Genomic DNA, 17,333 nt, shown 5'->3' on the forward strand with positions numbered 1-17,333 from the left:
TGCTGGAGCACGTGCTACAGGTGTGTGCTGCTATGGTGACTAGCGAGCTGAGATAAGGGGGGGGCTTTACCTAGCAGGGTCTTGTAGATGACCTGGAGCCAGTGGGTTTGGCGACGAGTATGAAGCGAGGGCCAGCCAACGAGAGCGTATAGGTGGTATGCTGGTAAATGCTGGTAAACACTCAAATACATTAAGTTAAAAAATCATAAAAAGTAGTCCACTGTGCATGCTGTTCTTACCTGCATCCCTACCCCCCACCCTGAAAAATCGCAGCACCCCCAAACTACATCCCACTACTATGGATCGGCTCCTAAAGTTTCACCCTGGTGGTTGAATTCCTTGGAGTGGTGGGAATGTTTAATATCATTGACCGAGATACCCATCTCACCCAATCCGTGCAAAACACTGTCTGAGGAGACCAAGGTGATGACGTTCGAGCGAAATGGGAGCAGCACCGGGCTGGTTCTATATAAATAGAGAAAGTTTCCAAGCAACAACAGAAGCAAGTGCAGCACCCATGAGCAGAAGAGTGAGGACCTGAACTGCAAAATAGAGAGGGAGAGAATAACACCAAAGTCACAGATAGTTGCCAAGAGAACTTTGCTGAAGTACGACTTGTTTCTCATCCACTCAGTTCAAGCGGAAGATTTTCAGCACCATGGACAGCATCAGGGTCCGCGCAGTCTTCTACCTGGGCGTCTGTCTGTCTGTCTTCAGTGTTGATTGCCAGGAGCAGATGTCACCCGATAACATACTCTCTTCACAAGAGGAACAATTTCCACTGGGATATGTCACCAGAAATTTGGTGTGTCAAATTTACTAATTTACTTATTTTTCTGTCCTTTTTGAGGATTTTAGGAAAAAACAGTTTATTTCGACTCAAACCAATCCAGAACTTGTTCAAGCATTTATTTATGTTGTACCATCAAATGATGTGTAACTATTCTGTGATGGAGATTGAGGACAGTCTACTTTTACCTTATGTGTTCAAATTAGTTATGTAAGACATCTATAATGTACATTATGCATTTGCGCCCATTCTTGCCCAATGTCAAGTAGCCGATTATATCGTTCCGCCTTCAAGCTAATGTCGAGAAATAGATGCGATGCAATATTTATTTGGGTTGATAGTGAAGATGATTCTAAATATCTTTATTGGTGACTTTTTTCAGGCTGATGTGCTCGAGGGGCTTCTAGAAGGCGGGCAGCAAGACAACATGATAGGTCTATCAGTGGAGAAGAAAGCAAGTCTCATTCCACGGGTAAGTCAAGAATAACCTACGTTCTTTTACATCTACCTTACCTCAGTTCCAAAACGCACCTAACGCAAAACTGAATGAGCGCAAAAGGTCGTCTGAGAGTCATATATTTGGAGTGCCAGCAGAGCCTACGGTGCAGTCAGAAGTTGTCTGTTACATTGAATGTGCTTTTATTTGGGAACAGAAATGTGCAAGTAGGACCTAACGAATTTTGCTAACACTCTCTCTCCTCTCATATTTACAGTGTGATGTTGGAGAGCGGTGCGCTATGAAACACGGGCCGCGCATCGGAAGGCTTTGTGACTGTCTGCGAGGCACCGCATGCAACACATTCTTCCTGCGTTGTTACTGACCCCGGTCACAGACCTATCCCCTCAGGCGCACAACATTTCCGAGACCCAGGCTTGTGATACGCCCATGCACCTGTACCGTTACCAATGTAAATGTCAGTCTGCATGTATGACTGTCTTGAATTCCTTTGTCTTCTGGAAGTATAAACAAATGTATTTATTTTCGTTTAATAAAACATCTCCATAAAGCTCTACGCATCCTCTTGCATTGTAGACGGGCCCTTTTTGATGTGTCATTAAATCAAAAGTTCACTTCTTATTTTCCTATTGCATTTGTAGCCTTACAGCTGCAATTAAATCCGTTTATTTAGGTTAATCTCCAAATGTGTTGCTTATAATGACATTGAAAGTCGAAAAATGTGATGAAGTTGCACACATCAGAAATGCTATCTAAAAAGACGTTTTCATTCAAACACGTTGTCTGAAGATTTCTCACATTTTAGTTCGTTGATAAAAGACCAAGGTGATAAACTTTACGTTTGGAAGTAATTTTACATTAATGCAATAGGCCTTAATCTTGCCGAGTGATCCAGTCACTGCTGTCTTGCTGCAGATGTCTTCGCTCCATAATGACTATGCATATGACTAATTGTGCTGCCATCATTAAGACTTTCCAACCAAATATTAATCAATCTCTCAAGGTTTGAGTTGACCTGGATGGACAAGTGGTGATCTTTAATACCAGACGGATTTGGAGCCTGACTCCGTAAATGGTTAAGGAGGCGGGTGTACATTAAACAAAATCTATGACGCACTTTTCTATCACATCTTAGATCACCCTGTCTGACCTTTTCGCTGAGATCATACGAATAATGCGTGCGATATGAAGATGAGATATGGCTTTTTTAAATACAGATTTCAGATATTAAAGGACCAGGGCAGTCAAAAGCGTGATTGACCTGTATTTTCTATATATTTCCATACTACAAGGCTGGAATAATACTGTGACATTTTTAAGATGATGATAATGCCCTTTTAGTCTAAGAGCTGTTTGAAAATACCACCTGTTTTGGGTTCACCAGGTGGTAAAATCAGTGGACAGATCAATAAGAAACAGAGTCCTAAACCTCTCTGCCAATGACAGCTAGTTTCCCCCTCCCCACTCAGACCACTCCCACACAGTCCTAGCGAAATTCTTGCTCTTTGCTAAGCTATTTTTGTTTCTTTTCGGCCATTTTAATTGAAAACAATCACAGAAACCAGGTTTCCATCCAACCTTTTTATGCGAGTAAAGTACTGTGCCTTCAGAAAGTACTCATCCCCTTTGACTTATTCAACATGTTACATTACAGCCTTCAAAATGGATTCAAATGATTTATTTCCTCAACCATCAACACACAATACCCCACAATGACAAAATTAAAACATGTTTTTAGACATGGTTGCAAATGTATTGAAAATGAAATACAGAAACACCTAATTTACATCAAGTACCAAGTAAAAAGTTTGCACACACCTACTCATTCAAGGATTTTTCTTTATTTTGACTGTTTTCTACATCGTAGAATAATAGTGAAGACATCAAAGCTATGAAATAACACACATGGAATCATAGTAGTAGTAGTAAACAAAAAAAAGTGTTCAACAAGCCAAAATATATTTGAGATTTGAGATTCTTCAAAGTAGCCACCCTTTGTCTTGACGACAGCCCTTTGCTATGACACTCCAAATTAGAGTTCAGGTGCATCCAATTTCCTTTAATCATCCTTGAGACATCACTACAACTTTATTAGAGTTCTCCTGTGGCCAATTCAATTGTTTGGACATGATTTTAGAAAGAAACACACTGGTCTATATAAGGTCCCACAGTTGACAGTGTATAGTATGTCAGAGCAGAAACTATACCCTGAAGTCCCAAGGAACTGTCCATAGAGCTACGTTTGCGATGAGGCATACTGTATATCTGGGGAAGGGTTTAAAAGTAATATGATCACATTTTCTGGTATTTTATTTTCAAGAAATCTGCAAAACTTTCTAAAAACATGTTTTCACTTTGTCTTTATGGAGTATTGTGTGTAGGTTGGTGAGAAAAACATGTTTTCACTTTGTCTTTATGGAGTATTGTGTGTAGGTTGGTGAGAAAAACATGTTTTCACTTTGTCTTTATGGAGTATTGTGTGTAGGTTGGTGAGAAAAACATGTTTTCACTTTGTCTTTATGGAGTATTGTGTGTAGGTTGGTGAGAAAAACATGTTTTCACTTTGTCTTTATGGAGTATTGTGTGTAGGTTGGTGAGAAAAACATTTTTCATTCAGGCTTAAACACAACAAAATGTGGAATAAGTTAAGGGGTATGACTCCTTTCTGAAGGCTTGTCTGATATTTTTTTTTACGACAACTCTGACAGAAAAAGCTAATTTGTCTGTAAACTGTAGACAAAACAAAATATGCTAGACAAGGTAAGATCTTTTTGTGTCAGTAAAATGTATAATGCGAGAAATAGCAGTGGAAACACCTTTATGCGCAAATATTGATATAATAAATCAAAACAAATTGCATTAGTCACATACACATAGTTAGCAGGTGTTAACGCAAGTGTAGCGAAATGCTTGTGCTTCTAGTTCCGACAGTGCAGTAATTTCGAACAAGTAATCTAACAATTCCCCAACAACTACCTAATACACACAAATCTAAAGGGCTAAAATGAGAATATGTACATGTAAGTATATGGATGAGCAATGGCCGAGCGGCATAGGCAAGGTGCAATAGATGGTATAAAATACAGTATATACTGTACATGTGATATGAGTAATGTAAGATATGTAAACGTTATTAAAGTGGCATTATTTCAAGTGTCATTGAATTAAGTGACTAGTGATCAATTTATTAAAGTGGCCAGTGATTGGGTCTCAATGTAGGCAGCAGCCTCTCTGAGTTAGGGATTGCTGTTTAGCAGCCTGATGACCTTGAGATAGAAGCTGTTTTTCAGTCTCTCGGTCCAAGCTTTGATGCACCTGTACTGACCTCCTCTTCTGGATGGTAGCTGTGTGAATAGGCAGTGGCTCGGGTGTTTGATGTCCTTGATCTTTTTTGCCTTCCTGTGACAATGGGTGTTGTAGGTGTCATGGGGGGCAGGTAGTTTGCCCCCGGTGATGTGTTGTGCAGACAGCGTGATGCCATTGGAGAGCCTTGCGATTGAGGGCGGTGCAGTTGCCGTACCAGGCTGTGATACAGCCCGGCAGTATGCTCTCGATTGTGCATCTGTAAAAGTCTGTCAGGGTTTTTGGTGACAAGCCAAATTTCTTCAGCCTCCTGATGTTGAAGAGGCACTGCTGCTCCTTCTCAGCTCCTTCTCAGGTGGGTGGACCATTTCAGTTTCTCCTTGATGTGTATGCTGAGGAACTTAAAACTTTCCACCTTCTCCACTGCTGTCCCTTCGATGTGGATAGGGGGCTGCTCCCTCTGCTGTTTTCTGAAGTCCACGTCCATCTCCTTTATTTTGTTGACGTTGAGTGAGGGGTTGTTTTCCTGACACCACACTCCGAGTGCCCTCACCTCCTCCCTGTAGGTTGTCTCGTCGTTGTTGGTAATCAAGCCCACTATTGTTGTGTCGTCTCCAAACTTGATGATTGAGTTGGAGGCGTGCATGGCCACACAGTCATGGGTGAACAGGGATGCAGGAGGGGGCTGAGCACGCACCCTTGTGAGGCCCCAGTGTTGAGGGTCAGCGAGGTGGAGATGTTGTTTCCTACCTTCACCACCTGGGGGCAGCCCGTCAGAAAGTCCAGGACCCAGTTGAACAGGGCAGGGTTGAGACCCAGGGTCTCCAGCTTGATGATGAGCTTGGAGGGTACTATGGTGTTGAATGCTGAGCTGTCATCAATTAACAGCATTCTTACATAGGTATTCCTCTTGTCCAGATGGGATAGGGCAGTGTGATGGCGATAGCGTCGTCTGTAAACCTGTTTGGACGGTATGCAATCTGAAGTGGGTCTAAGGTGGCCGATAAAGGTGGAGGTGATATGATCCTTGACTAGTCTCTCAAAGCACTTCATGATGACAGATGTGAGTGCAACAGGGCAGTAGTCATTTAGTTCAGTTATTTTTGCCTTCATGGGTACAGGAACAATGGTAGCCATCTTGAAGCATGTGGGTACAGCAGACTGAGATAGGGAATGATTGAATATGTTTGTAAACACACCAGCCAGCTGGTCTGAGCATGCGCTGAGGACGCGGCTAGGGATGCCGTCTGGGCCAGCAGCCTTGCGGGGGTTAACATGTTTAAATGTTTTACTCACGTCAGCCACGGAGAAGGAGGGGGGGGGAGCACAGTCCTTGTTAGCAGGCCGCGATGGTGGCACTGTATTATCCTCAAAGCGGGCAAAGAAGTTGTTTAGTTTGTCTGGAAGCGTGATGTCGGTGTCCGTTACGTGGCTGGATTTATTTTTGTAGTCCGTGATTTCCCGTAAACCCTGCCACATACGTCTCGTGTCTGAGCCATTGAAATGCGACTCCACCTTGTCCCTGTACTGGCATTTTGCTTGTTTGATTGCCTTGTGGAGGGAATAACTACACTGTTTATATTCAGACATATTCCCAGACCTCTTTCCATGGTTAAATGCGGTGGATCGAGCTTTCAGTTTTGCGCAAATGCCGCCATCCATCCACGGTGTCTGGTTAGGGTAGGTTTTAATAGTCACAGTGGGTACAACATCTCCAATGAAATTATTTATAAACGTACTCACCGAGTCAGCACATTGGTCGATGTTGTTCTCAGAGGCTGACCGGAACATATTCCAGTCCGTGTGATCAAAACAATCTTGAAGCGTGGCTTCCGATTGGTCGGACCAGAGTTGAATGGTTCTCGTCACTGGTACATTCTGTTTGAATTTCTTTCTATAAGACGGAAGGAGCAAGATGGCATCGTGGTCAGATTTGCAGAAAGGAGGGCGGGGGAGGTCCTTGCATGCATCAGGGAAGTTAGAGTAGCAGTGGTCGAGGGTATTGCGCATGCGCATAGTGCAATCAATATGCTGGTAGAATTTACGTAGCCTTATTCTCAAATTTGCTTTGTTAAAATCTCCAGTTACAATAAATGCAGCCTCAGGAAGTATGGTTTCCAGTTTGCAAATAGTCTAGTGAAGTTCCTTGATGGCCATCTTGGTGTCTGCTTGAGGGGGAATGTACCCAGCTGTGACTATAACTGACGAGAATTCTCTTGGTAGGTAAAATGGCCGGCATTTGATTGTAAGGAATTCTAGATCGGGTGAGCAGAAGGATTTGAGTTCTTGTATGTTGTTATGATTACACCATGAGTCATTAATCTTAAAGCATACACCCCCGCCCTTCCTCTTCCCAGAGAGATGTTTATGTCTGTCGGCGCGATGCATGGAGAAGCCCGGTGGCTGGACCGATTCCGACAACATATCCCGAGAGCCATGTTTCCGTGAAAGAGAGAATGTTAAAATCTCTGATGTCTCTCTGGAAGGCAACCCTTGCTCGAATTTCGTCTACCTCATCAAGAGACTGGACATTGGCTAGTAGTATACTCGGAGCGGTGGGCGATGTGCAGGTCTACGGAGCCTGGCCAGGTGGCCGCTTCGTCTGCCCCTTCTGCAGCGTCGTTGTTTTGGGTCGACTACTGGAATTAGATCCATTGTCCTGGGTGGTGGTCCGAACAGAGGATCCGCTTTGGGAAAGTCGTATTCCTGGTCGTAATGTTGGTAAATTGGCATTGTTCTTATATCAAATAGTTCTTCCTGGTTGTATATAATAAGACTTAAGATTTCCTGGGGTAATAATGTTAGAAATAATACATAAAAAAACAAAATACTGCATAGTTTCCTAATATTCCGAAGTGAGGCGACCATCTCTGTCAGCACCATCTAACTGTAAATATCGAAGTAAACTTGGAGGAGTCTCTCGATGATATGGTGTGTGGTCCCTCCCACTATGACTCAGAAAAGCATGCAGTTTTTTAGGCTACAAATTAAATAAATGATAATGAACTTCCGAGTTTGATGAAAGTGCATGGTGATGAGCTTGATGCTCATTCTTCTGGTCACATAATGATCGATGCTTGGCTGCCATTTGACAAATTATAAGACCCCCGATATTTAATCTCATTATGTAACAGGTTATACCCGCATTGTATCTGCAATCTGTTGGCTAGAGCGCACATGCCAAGACCAGAGTGGGCACATTCACTATATAATGCCCAAAAAAATTTGGTGCCAAAACCATCAGTAGAGTTGATACTGCAATGGGAATTTAACTGCAACATATCTTCATGTACACTATGTCATAAAGCTTTAATCCGCAACAAGTCAATTTAATGGAAACACTTGAAAAAATGCACATATTGTTTTATGCAGATGTTTTAAACATTCGCAAGAATATTGAATCGTTGCCAATTGGAGGGAAACCTGGCTAATAAGGTTGTTATCCAGAAATTATTTGGTTTTGAGATAAAAACGGCTGTATTGGACCTTTAAGAAAATTATCAGACATGTACATGAAGGCGCTGTAGATTAACTAAAGGAAATTGTGTGATAGGCTAATAGGCCATGTTTGCTCTGTCTTGTGGATATAGTCTACACCGTGGTTGGTTCATTTGAGCTAAACGCCAAGGTCTACAGCTTGTGTCAACCTGTCAAAGTGTAATTTGCAACGGACGTCATGTGATCATTAAACCCGTTTAGAAAAGGAAAGATTACCGTGCATCTAGGAGAGTGTTTGCGCACACTGGGCAGTGTGCTTGTTAAAGAGGCTCGGCAATAAGCGTCTGCTATTGACGTCGAGACAAAATATTGTTTGTGGACATCGGAGTCAAATTGGTTGAGCTGAAATGCGCTCAGCACCTTGGAGAGCTCTCGCGCGTAGTGAATCACTCGGCCACTCATTCTGATGCGTACAGATCAGCAGTGCCACTGTCAATTTAGTGGAAATCAATTTAGTGGAAATCAATTTAGTGGAAATCACGCTATGACGAATTTCACTGTGCTGTTTCTGCTGATGTGTTGTGTTCTATGTGTGCACTTTCTGTCTGTCGGAGTAGAGGCAAGATTACCGGACGTTCCGTCGTTGGAAACACGAGACTCACGCAAGCATAAACAGGTAAGTTTGGTTAGATATCCTGGCTATGATTTAAACAGCATAGTCATTTAATATAAAGCTAACTGTATTATATGAATCAATTCCGTCTAGTGAACATAATTGTTTAATGGTACTATGGACTATGATGATTAGGCCTTTGCTCTCGGCCCCAATATAGCCAAGTCATTTTCACTCTTCTATTCTAGTTGGGTGTCCCTGTCCATGATAGGGGACAGCTTCAGAGGGAAATATCTTCCTCAGTTTTGAGAAACAAGTTCAACCGCCTTCCGGGAGTATGTCAACGTCTACGCAGAAGGAGAATCACAATTCTGGTACATTATTGGCTGTAACTAATCACCATTTTTTAATGCTTCCTAGATCAGCTTTTCTGTTGAGCTAATTTGTAAAAAATGCAGTTGGACAACTTATTTTTAGTAGTTGGCCCTTTTTCTAATTTTAGTATTTTATAAACCACGGGCTCAATCAAAACCCAGTTAGGACTACCAGCTTTGATTGAGTAGGGCCCCGAGATACTCTTGTTAGCCTTCAGTTTGATTGTGGTACCAGTGCGACATCTAGTGGTTCATTGGAAACCCTCAGCAACTACAGTGCCCTTGTTTGGCATCGGTGCAATCTAGCACACACAAATCAACAATGGTATCAATTTTGTCATGTACTTTTCTTTCAGTGCAATTCCAACGTGGGCAAGTACTGTTCGGTCAAAGATGGAGCTCAACATGGCCATATTTGCCGCTGTCCAAGAGCATCAAAGTGTAAATACTTCTTTCTGAGGAGTCTGTAGAGTTCAATCTAGATTGTCTTTGTCTGTTGTGCTGTTTGTCTCCCGTCAAACTGTTTTGACAACTAAATAAATGCACATTTTCAAGAGAAAAATAAGGAACACTTTCCCAGTACATCACAAATGGTGTCTTTTGACGCAAATACAAGTCCAAGTTGACTCTGGGAATCTTCTTTTTCATATTTTATGTTCAACTTGTATCTCACATCCCTGAAAAGTTTGCTTATTTAAGGTAACACTTACCACGCATCATTACACATCATAACCATGCCATAACAGCCTGTCATAATAGGGTCATAAAACTGTCATGAGACCTTTTTGGTCCTGTTGTGACATATTGCATTACTTTGACTGGTTATGACACCAACATAAGTGTCAAATCCCACAAAAAAAACCTACCACGGTAGTTACTTTATGGCTGGTTATGACACCTACATAAGTTTCAAAACCCACAAAACATACCATTACACCATAGCCTACTTGTCAACAGTATGTTTAGAACATTTTCTGAAATTTACCATATTAAATAATCATTGTAATTGCACACACATTGATGTCAGACATGCACCTACCCCAATGCTCTGTTGCTGATGCTGGGATGAATGCAGGAGCAGATATCAGGAGCAGGACAAGACACTTTTTTTTGGACTGATGATTGACATAAGGGCATGTACGTGAGAGGCCAATCTGGCTTACAGCGGTGGTAAGAACTTTAAAGTATTTTTACTTAAGTACCACGTAAGCTGTTTTTCTTTTTTGGGGGGGGGGTCTGTAAATTACTAGTTCTACTTTCACTCCACTACATTCCTAAAGAAAGTATGTACTTTTTACTCCCATACATTTGACCGGACACCAAAAAGTAGTCATTACATTTTGAATGCTCAGGCAGGAGAGACTTATGATCCAATTCACACACACACACCTATCAATATAACACATACCTGCAGCCTCTGATCTGGCGGACTCACGAAACACAAATACTACATTCGTAAATGGGTGTTGAAATGTGACGGTCTGTCACATAAAAAGGGAGGGATTGTGCCATTAGCGTAATATGAGGAATCTGATGTATAGCTTTTACTTTATATATTTTCTTAGTCCAAGTAAAGTCACACAGGATGGTCATAATGCTTCAAGACAGTGTCATAAAGTGTATTATCTGCAAGTTATGTCATATGGAAGAAAAAAAACACGACTAAAGAATTCATTACAACGAAAACAAAGGACTTAAGAAACAAACGAAATAAATTCTTGGCGGGGAAAGAAAAACATTTGAATAAATGTGGGTTGACACGTGTCATAACCAGCCATGCAATATGTCAGGCGTAAATGTATGCGTCAGGACAGTGTTATGACCATATAACAGATATCAACTGTTATGACCATGTCATGGCCCTGGGTGTGAAGTGTTACCCTATTTAATTACAACAAAAACACAGATTAACTGTTGTCCGATTTTCCATTTATTCTTGCAGAATTCTCAACTCTTTGAGAGCTGCTGAGGCTGGAAAACACATGTCACATAATTCCTAAAAATACATTATTTACAGTTGAAATGTAAAACCTGGATAAAATCATGAAAATACTGGCAATCACTGAGCTCAGAGACCAATGTTACTAGGAGCCTACTAGGGGAGTCGAAAAAAGTGAATCTCCATCAGCGGAAATGCAACTAAGTTTTTAAATGAATGAAAACAGAAAGAAATATGTGCAGTGTGTTTGTGTGTATTGGATAATGCTATACTCTTATGAAAAAGTAGTCAAAGGTCAGTGTTTGTGTTTAGAACCATGCCTGGAATCTCCAAACACACAAGATTTCACCTTTCACAACCTAGTGATTATAGACTTTTGGCAGAACACCAATACTGAATCTTGGAAACATGAATCCCATGGAGTTGAAAAACAGCACTGCAGCATGAAACTCATACAACAGTACACAGTAACACTCATCCCCCTATAAGACAGATTCTAGATCCACTTGAGTCACAGACCTCGTTATTAGGCCATGTTTCCAAGTCAGACAGGGCATTTGACACTAGATGAGATTATTGGTTCTCTCAGAGAACAGAAACATGTGCCAGAAACATCTCTGGCATTTGTCAGACAATTCTGTATATTCAACACAGGTTTCAGTCCACTTTATAACCCCCCCCCCCCCACCCAAAAAGACATCAAAGAAATGTATGTGGCTTGAACTAATCCATCAGTTGTCTGCTACTTAGAATGCAGTCAGTTCCCGTTCATCACTTTGTCCAGATCAAAGTACTGCAAGTTGCCTGCTCAGAAGAGCCATTCATTCCATCGACAAAACGCCAGACACTGTTCACTGTCAATCTTTGTGCTTTGGCGGGTTAAAATTAGAGCTGGAGTTTCACTGTCAATCTTGATTTTATAAGCTTGTTACTGTCAGGCCTAATTTCAACAACAACCCCCCCCCCCCCCCCCCCCCCAAAAAAAAAGTGAAACCGTTTTCTAGTAAGTCTGGCCCATTGAACATTACGTTCTCCAGACCCCCATGCTGTTGAAATGAAGCAGCTGTGGTAATTCTTAACAGTTTGAAATGTTGAGATGAGCCACCATGGTGAGTTTTACTAGTCTCTTCACTCTGGTGTACTGCGCTAGATGGACTCGATCTGCCTGCGGACTTTCTCAGAGGCAAGCCGGTCCAGCGAACGTTGCCTAGCGACCACTATGAGCGCAAACAGTATGGTGAGGCCCAACGTGGCTCCTTCAAACTTCCAGAAAAGGTGTTCCTCCATCAGGGTAGAGCGGCAGCTACGAGCAGAAGGGAAACAAGCGTATACATGATGGAAAGCTTGACAGAATCGTTATTATCATGTGTAAAAGCAAACCACAAATCTTTATTCAACCTTAAAAATCAGTCTGTGCAGTAGTCTAACATTTGAGTTTGTCTCCTGTAATCTGTTATGAAAAAGTGCTTCAGTGTTTTCTTAAGATAAGTTCTCTAAAGTCTGGTTAATGACATCCAATTCACACAAGATCTAGGTTCAACCTATGAAATCAAGAGACATCACAAGATCACAACGAAATGGCAATAGAAGTTGTAAGGGTGGGGACTCACCTCTTGTACTCATCTTTATTAGACTTGGTGCAGTTGATCCTCTCCAAGTATCCCGTCTGAATACATGCTGCCCACGACTTCTAGAGGGAGGACAGGATGGTTAAGGGCGTCTAGTCTACAAACTGTCGAAAATGATGTATCAGACACAGAAAACAATGTTTTCATGACAGTAACATGTTGGTGGAAGGTGCAAGGGAATTCGATGGGTTTGCACTGGATATACAAGCCCAACAGAAAAGTTGGAGAGAGGGTTTGTGTTTAGCTTGGAAGTGTCCTAAACCAGGTTATAATAACAGACTGTTTTTCTCTTTCACTGGGCTAGCTTAAACCTGCCTACTTTAAAATCAGATAAGAGTATCCCAGTATTCTCTATAGCTTACAGTTAAAAGGGCTTGTTGCAGCTTGAAGTCCACTGTCATAAGCAACCACGGACTGTGAGGTAGCATAAAACACGACTACATTAATAGCATACATTGAATATACTGCATTCATGTTTAGAGAGATATTCACATCTCCCAATAATAAACTGCCTATTAACCAGATAACTATTGGCGGAAGAAAGGAAATGTAAGGAGAAGTGTGGGGAGGGAGATGACAAAGAGAGAGATCTCACCGACTGGAAAGTGTTGCACCGGGAGCATTCCACTGCAACCACAAACTCCTCCATCTGCCAACAGGGGGTGGTTACCGGCCTGGCCACTAAAACACAGGCGAAACACAATGTCTTGAATCAGTGTCTGAAAAGGACTGGGAATAGTTTTGACAGAAATTATGCTGAATGACATGACCAGTGACACACTTTTGTTTATACCCCTAACACGAGTGAAGTAAACTGGAGCTTCTATCAGCCCCACACACAAACATGTGCTTCTCTGTGAACTGTGTTGCTAACTTGCTATACAAACGATGTATGAGCAGTCACTGGCATTTATGTTTGCAGCACCACATCAATCCTGTACTCATGTTCTCCAACTCATTCTTATCAAATACTGATAAAAAAGTATAGCACCTGTGGTCTTCTCCTCACTCAGCAGAGCTGCACCAAACACTCTGAAAGAGACAGTAATGAGGGTTAAGCTCTGAAGCAATGTCGAGCATAAAGGCTTATCAGCAAGAAGGATGACACCAGCACACTCACCTGAGAGACACCAAAACCCAGAAGAGTGCATGCAAGGCCAGGATTCTGGGCCTCAAGCACGACATGGGGATCCTGCAATCGCTCTCCATCCTCCCCATGCAGGTGCGTGTGGTGTGTGCCACAATTACAACCAAGGCCTGAAGCTTGTCATCGTGGAATTATTCTCTATGGTCCAAAATGGCTGAAACCTGTTACACAATCAAACCACTACCATAATAAGAGACTGAAACATTGGGCAACGGGGAATGCCCATGTTCAACAACCAAACATCCATTTAGCCCATTTATAATTAGCAACCACTAAGACACTTTAACAGAGGTCAAAGAAGCTTATCTAGATGCCACTGTTAATCGCATTAACGTTACATGTTCAATGGAAGCATGATGGTTCAAGTTCAAATGTGTTTTCCTCCCTAGCCTAGCGCTGGACCTCATACGCTGTCTTCCAGTCATTTAAACTACTCCCCCCAACAGATACGCCGTAGGTTGACTGTGGACACCTACCTATGCGGGCAGGGTCTGCTGAACAAGGCATTACGTTAACTAGCTAAACATCTGTAACTGACTTCATGATTAAAAAACGTATCCAGCCATTTCTCTCTGTTCACTCAGCAGTGAATGAGACAATGCAGCAAACCTTCCGCCAGTCAACTGGACTTCAACCTTTATCTCATCTTTCCATTAGTAATAGTAGGTAATTGCTGCATAAACATATTAACAAAGCAGACAATGCGGGTCGCTTTTAGGGAGTGTTGTTGATAACTAGCTAGCGAACAGCTGGCAACAGTTCTAAATCAAGTTATGGAACTTAACTAGCTAACTGTTACCTAGTTAAAAGGTAACTTAAATAATAGGTTAGTTTGATATCGTGCCACTAATCATTTGATTATAGCTAGTAGCGTAGTACTATCATAACTTGGTTTAGGCAATAACTAGCAAGCAAGTTAGCTAGCTACATGACATAGAAAGCAACATGATTAACAGCCGGCTATTTTGTTCCCAGTAGAGTCGCTAGTCTCGTTAGCCTGGCGGGGGTTTAGGTTTACTAGCTAACATAGCGAGAAGACGGCTAACGTTAGTAGCATAACTTAGTCACCGGAACCCCTTCTGATTAGCATGCTGAAAGAATTGACCATACAAATGTAATGTTAGATATTATTCGTTGAAAAGCAAACCTTAACAGAAGTCTCACAAAGACTTAGTGTGATTTTGTTGTTTTCGTTCAGTCCCTGAATAGCCGTTTAGTGGAGAAGTGCACCGCCATTTTGAGTCATGTTGAAAACGCTAATGAATACGTAACGGTACGTCTTCAAATGCGTTGCATCCTGGTTGACCCGGTGTCATTAGCGATAGCTCCCTCTAGCGCTTGTCTAGAACGCAAACTGGCGAACTTGTACACAATCCTATGTGTTAAACCTATCTGTTCAGGGAAAATAACGTGTCTTAGGTCTGCTGATAGTGAAAGAACTGAAAACCTATTTAAATGCCAGAGTCTGGATAACTGAAATGACAAGGGGCCGGTCCGCCCAGGTCCACCATGCCCTATTTTGTCTATATTCTACCTGGCTCTGAGAATAGTGCATTGAACTGCTCACAATATACAGAGAACACTGCAGCACTCCACCCCCTCCAATGAAAATCCTTATAATTCAACAAAATCCTAGCTCACTGGTCCCAGGTCCTCCCTATTGCCACATTTGTTGTCTCATTATCATGTTGACCTACTACTTTATTTCACTTTTGTTCAAATGTATATTTTGGGCTTATGTGTAATATGGTTCTATAGTATATAACCTGATATTTGTTCATGTCAGATCAAATCTATGCCTACTTAATTTCCAGTTGACTGTAGCCAATGCATGTCCCCAATACCTGATATATAGGTGGGTACAGGAGGGTATTGGGGATACAGGTACACTTTGTCCCCAATACTGTTATTACAGTATAGATACTGGTAGACCATTGCTGTGTCTATTCATAAACAATGGTAGATACACACTTCTATCATACATTATGATCAACACCATCATCCCGGCAACACTAGACCCACTCCAATTCGCATACCGCCCCAACAGATCCAAAGATGACGCAATCTCAATCGCACCCCACACTACCCTTTCCAACTGGACAAAAATAACACCTACAGTGGCAATAAAAAGTATGTGAACCCTTTGGAATTACCTGTATTTCTGCATAAATTGGTCATACAATTATATCTGATCTACATCTAGGTCACAACTATAGATAAACACAGTCTGCTTAAACTAATAACACACAAACAATTACACGTGTTCATGTCTTTATTGAACACACTGTGTAAACATTCACAGTGCAGGGTGGGAAAAGTATGTGAACCCTTGTATTTAATAAATGGTTGACTCTGCTTTGGTAGCAATAACCTCAACCAAACGTTTTCTGTAGTTGCGGATCAGACCTGCACAACAGTCAGGAGGAATTTTGGACCATTTTTGGACCATTCCTCTTTACAAACCTGTTTCAGTTCAGCAATATTCTTGAGATGTCTGGTGTGAACTGCTCTATCACCAACAGTGTAACCAGCAAAGCACCATCACACCTCCTCCTCCATGCTTCATGGTGGGAACCACACATACAGAGATCATCCGTTCAACTACTTTGCTTCTCACAAAGACACAGTGGTTGGAACCAAAAATCTGAAATTTGGAATCCAGACCAAAGGACAGATTTCAACCAGTCTAATGCCCATTGCTCGTGTTTCTTGACCCAAGCTTGTCTCTTTGTATTTTTGGTGTCCTTCAGTATTGATTTCTTTACAGCAATTTGACCATGAAGGCCTGATTCACATAGTTTCCTCTGAACAGTTGATGTTGAGATGTGTCTGTTACTTGAACTCTGTGAAGCATTTATTTGGTCTGCAATCTGAGGCTGGTAACTCTAATGAATTTATCCTCTGCAGCAGAGCTAACTGGGTATTACTTTTCTGTGGCAGTCTTCATGAGAGCCAGTTTCATCATAGCACTTGATGGTTTTTGCAACTGCACTCGAAGAAACTTTCAAGTTCTTGACATTTTCCAGATTGACTGACCTTCATATCTTAAAGTAATGATGGACTGTCATTTCTCATTGCTTATTTGAGCTGTTCTTGCCATAATATGAACTTGGTCTTTTACCAAATAGGGCTATCTTCTGTATACCACCCCTACTTTTTTACAACACAACTGATTGTCTCAAATGTATAAAAGAAGGAAAGAAATTCCACAAATTAACTTAACAAGGCACACCTGTTAATTGAAATGCATTCCAGGTGATTACCTCATGAAGCTGGTTGAGATAATGGCAAGAGTGTGCAAAGCTGTCATCAAGGCAAAGGGTGGCTACTTTGAAGAATCTAAATCTAAAATATACACTGCTCAAAAAAATAAAGGGAACACTTAAACAACACAATGTAACTCCAAGTCAATCACACTTCTGTGAAATCAAACTGTCCACTTAGGAAGCAACACTGATTGACAATAAATTTCACATGCTGTTGTGCAAATGGAATAGACAACAGGTGGAAATTATAGGCAATTAGCAAGACACCCCCAATAAAGGAGTGGTTCTGCAGGTGGTGACCACAGACCACTTCTCAGTTCCTATGCTTCCTGGCTGATGTTTTGGTCACTTTTGAATGCTGGTGGTGCTTTCACTCTA

The 17,333-nt window shown here is 41.7% G+C and overlaps 2 protein-coding genes across 3 annotated transcripts; one reads left to right on the forward strand and one right to left on the reverse strand.

The window, feature by feature from the left end:
* The first annotated feature begins 8,156 nt into the window (after positions 1–8,156).
* On the forward strand, positions 8,157–11,879 carry LOC109875823 (cocaine- and amphetamine-regulated transcript protein). The gene is made up of 3 exons (XM_020468241.2): positions 8,157–8,664; positions 8,850–8,975; positions 9,332–11,879. The coding sequence occupies exons 1-3, from the start codon at positions 8,455–8,457 to the stop codon at positions 9,443–9,445; spliced, it is 450 nt and encodes a 149-aa protein (XP_020323830.1). The 5' UTR covers positions 8,157–8,454; the 3' UTR covers positions 9,446–11,879.
* Positions 10,888–15,030, reverse strand: LOC109875818 (protein JTB-like). 2 transcript variants are annotated; one of them, XM_020468235.2, is made up of 6 exons: positions 14,837–15,030; positions 13,663–13,850; positions 13,534–13,574; positions 13,138–13,223; positions 12,525–12,601; positions 10,888–12,217 (listed from the first exon to the last, which is right to left on the reverse strand). In XM_020468235.2, the coding sequence occupies exons 2-6, from the start codon at positions 13,758–13,760 to the stop codon at positions 12,061–12,063; spliced, it is 459 nt and encodes a 152-aa protein (XP_020323824.1). In that variant the 5' UTR covers positions 13,761–13,850; positions 14,837–15,030; the 3' UTR covers positions 10,888–12,060. The 2 variants fall into 2 exon arrangements, with proteins under 2 accessions (XP_020323824.1, XP_020323825.1); XM_020468236.2 differs by having other exon boundaries at positions 12,525–12,604; positions 14,837–15,029.
* Positions 15,031–17,333: the final 2,303 nt, after the last annotated feature.

This window comes from Oncorhynchus kisutch, linkage group LG14 (assembly GCF_002021735.2).
Source record: "Oncorhynchus kisutch isolate 150728-3 linkage group LG14, Okis_V2, whole genome shotgun sequence".
In the NCBI taxonomy this organism is placed as follows: Eukaryota; Metazoa; Chordata; class Actinopteri; order Salmoniformes; family Salmonidae; genus Oncorhynchus; species Oncorhynchus kisutch.

Bases quoted from the DNA above. Each gene is read 5' to 3' on its own strand.
- LOC109875823 (XM_020468241.2), top strand. From the start codon at position 8,455: ATGCGTACAGATCAGCAGTGCCACTGTCAATTTAGTGGAAATCAATTT. The intron at 8,665-8,849 runs GTAAGTTTGGTT...CTTCTATTCTAG, and splicing joins ACTCACGCAAGCATAAACAG to TTGGGTGTCCCTGTCCATGA. The intron at 8,976-9,331 runs GTACATTATTGG...CTTTTCTTTCAG, and splicing joins GAAGGAGAATCACAATTCTG to TGCAATTCCAACGTGGGCAA.
- LOC109875818 (XM_020468236.2), bottom strand. From the start codon at position 13,760: ATGGGGAGGATGGAGAGCGATTGCAGGATCCCCATGTCGTGCTTGAGG. The intron at 13,224-13,533 runs GTGCTATACTTT...CCTGTGTTTTAG, and splicing joins GAGTGAGGAGAAGACCACAG to TGGCCAGGCCGGTAACCACC. The intron at 12,218-12,524 runs GTGAGTCCCCAC...TTCTGCTCGTAG, and splicing joins AATAAAGATGAGTACAAGAG to CTGCCGCTCTACCCTGATGG.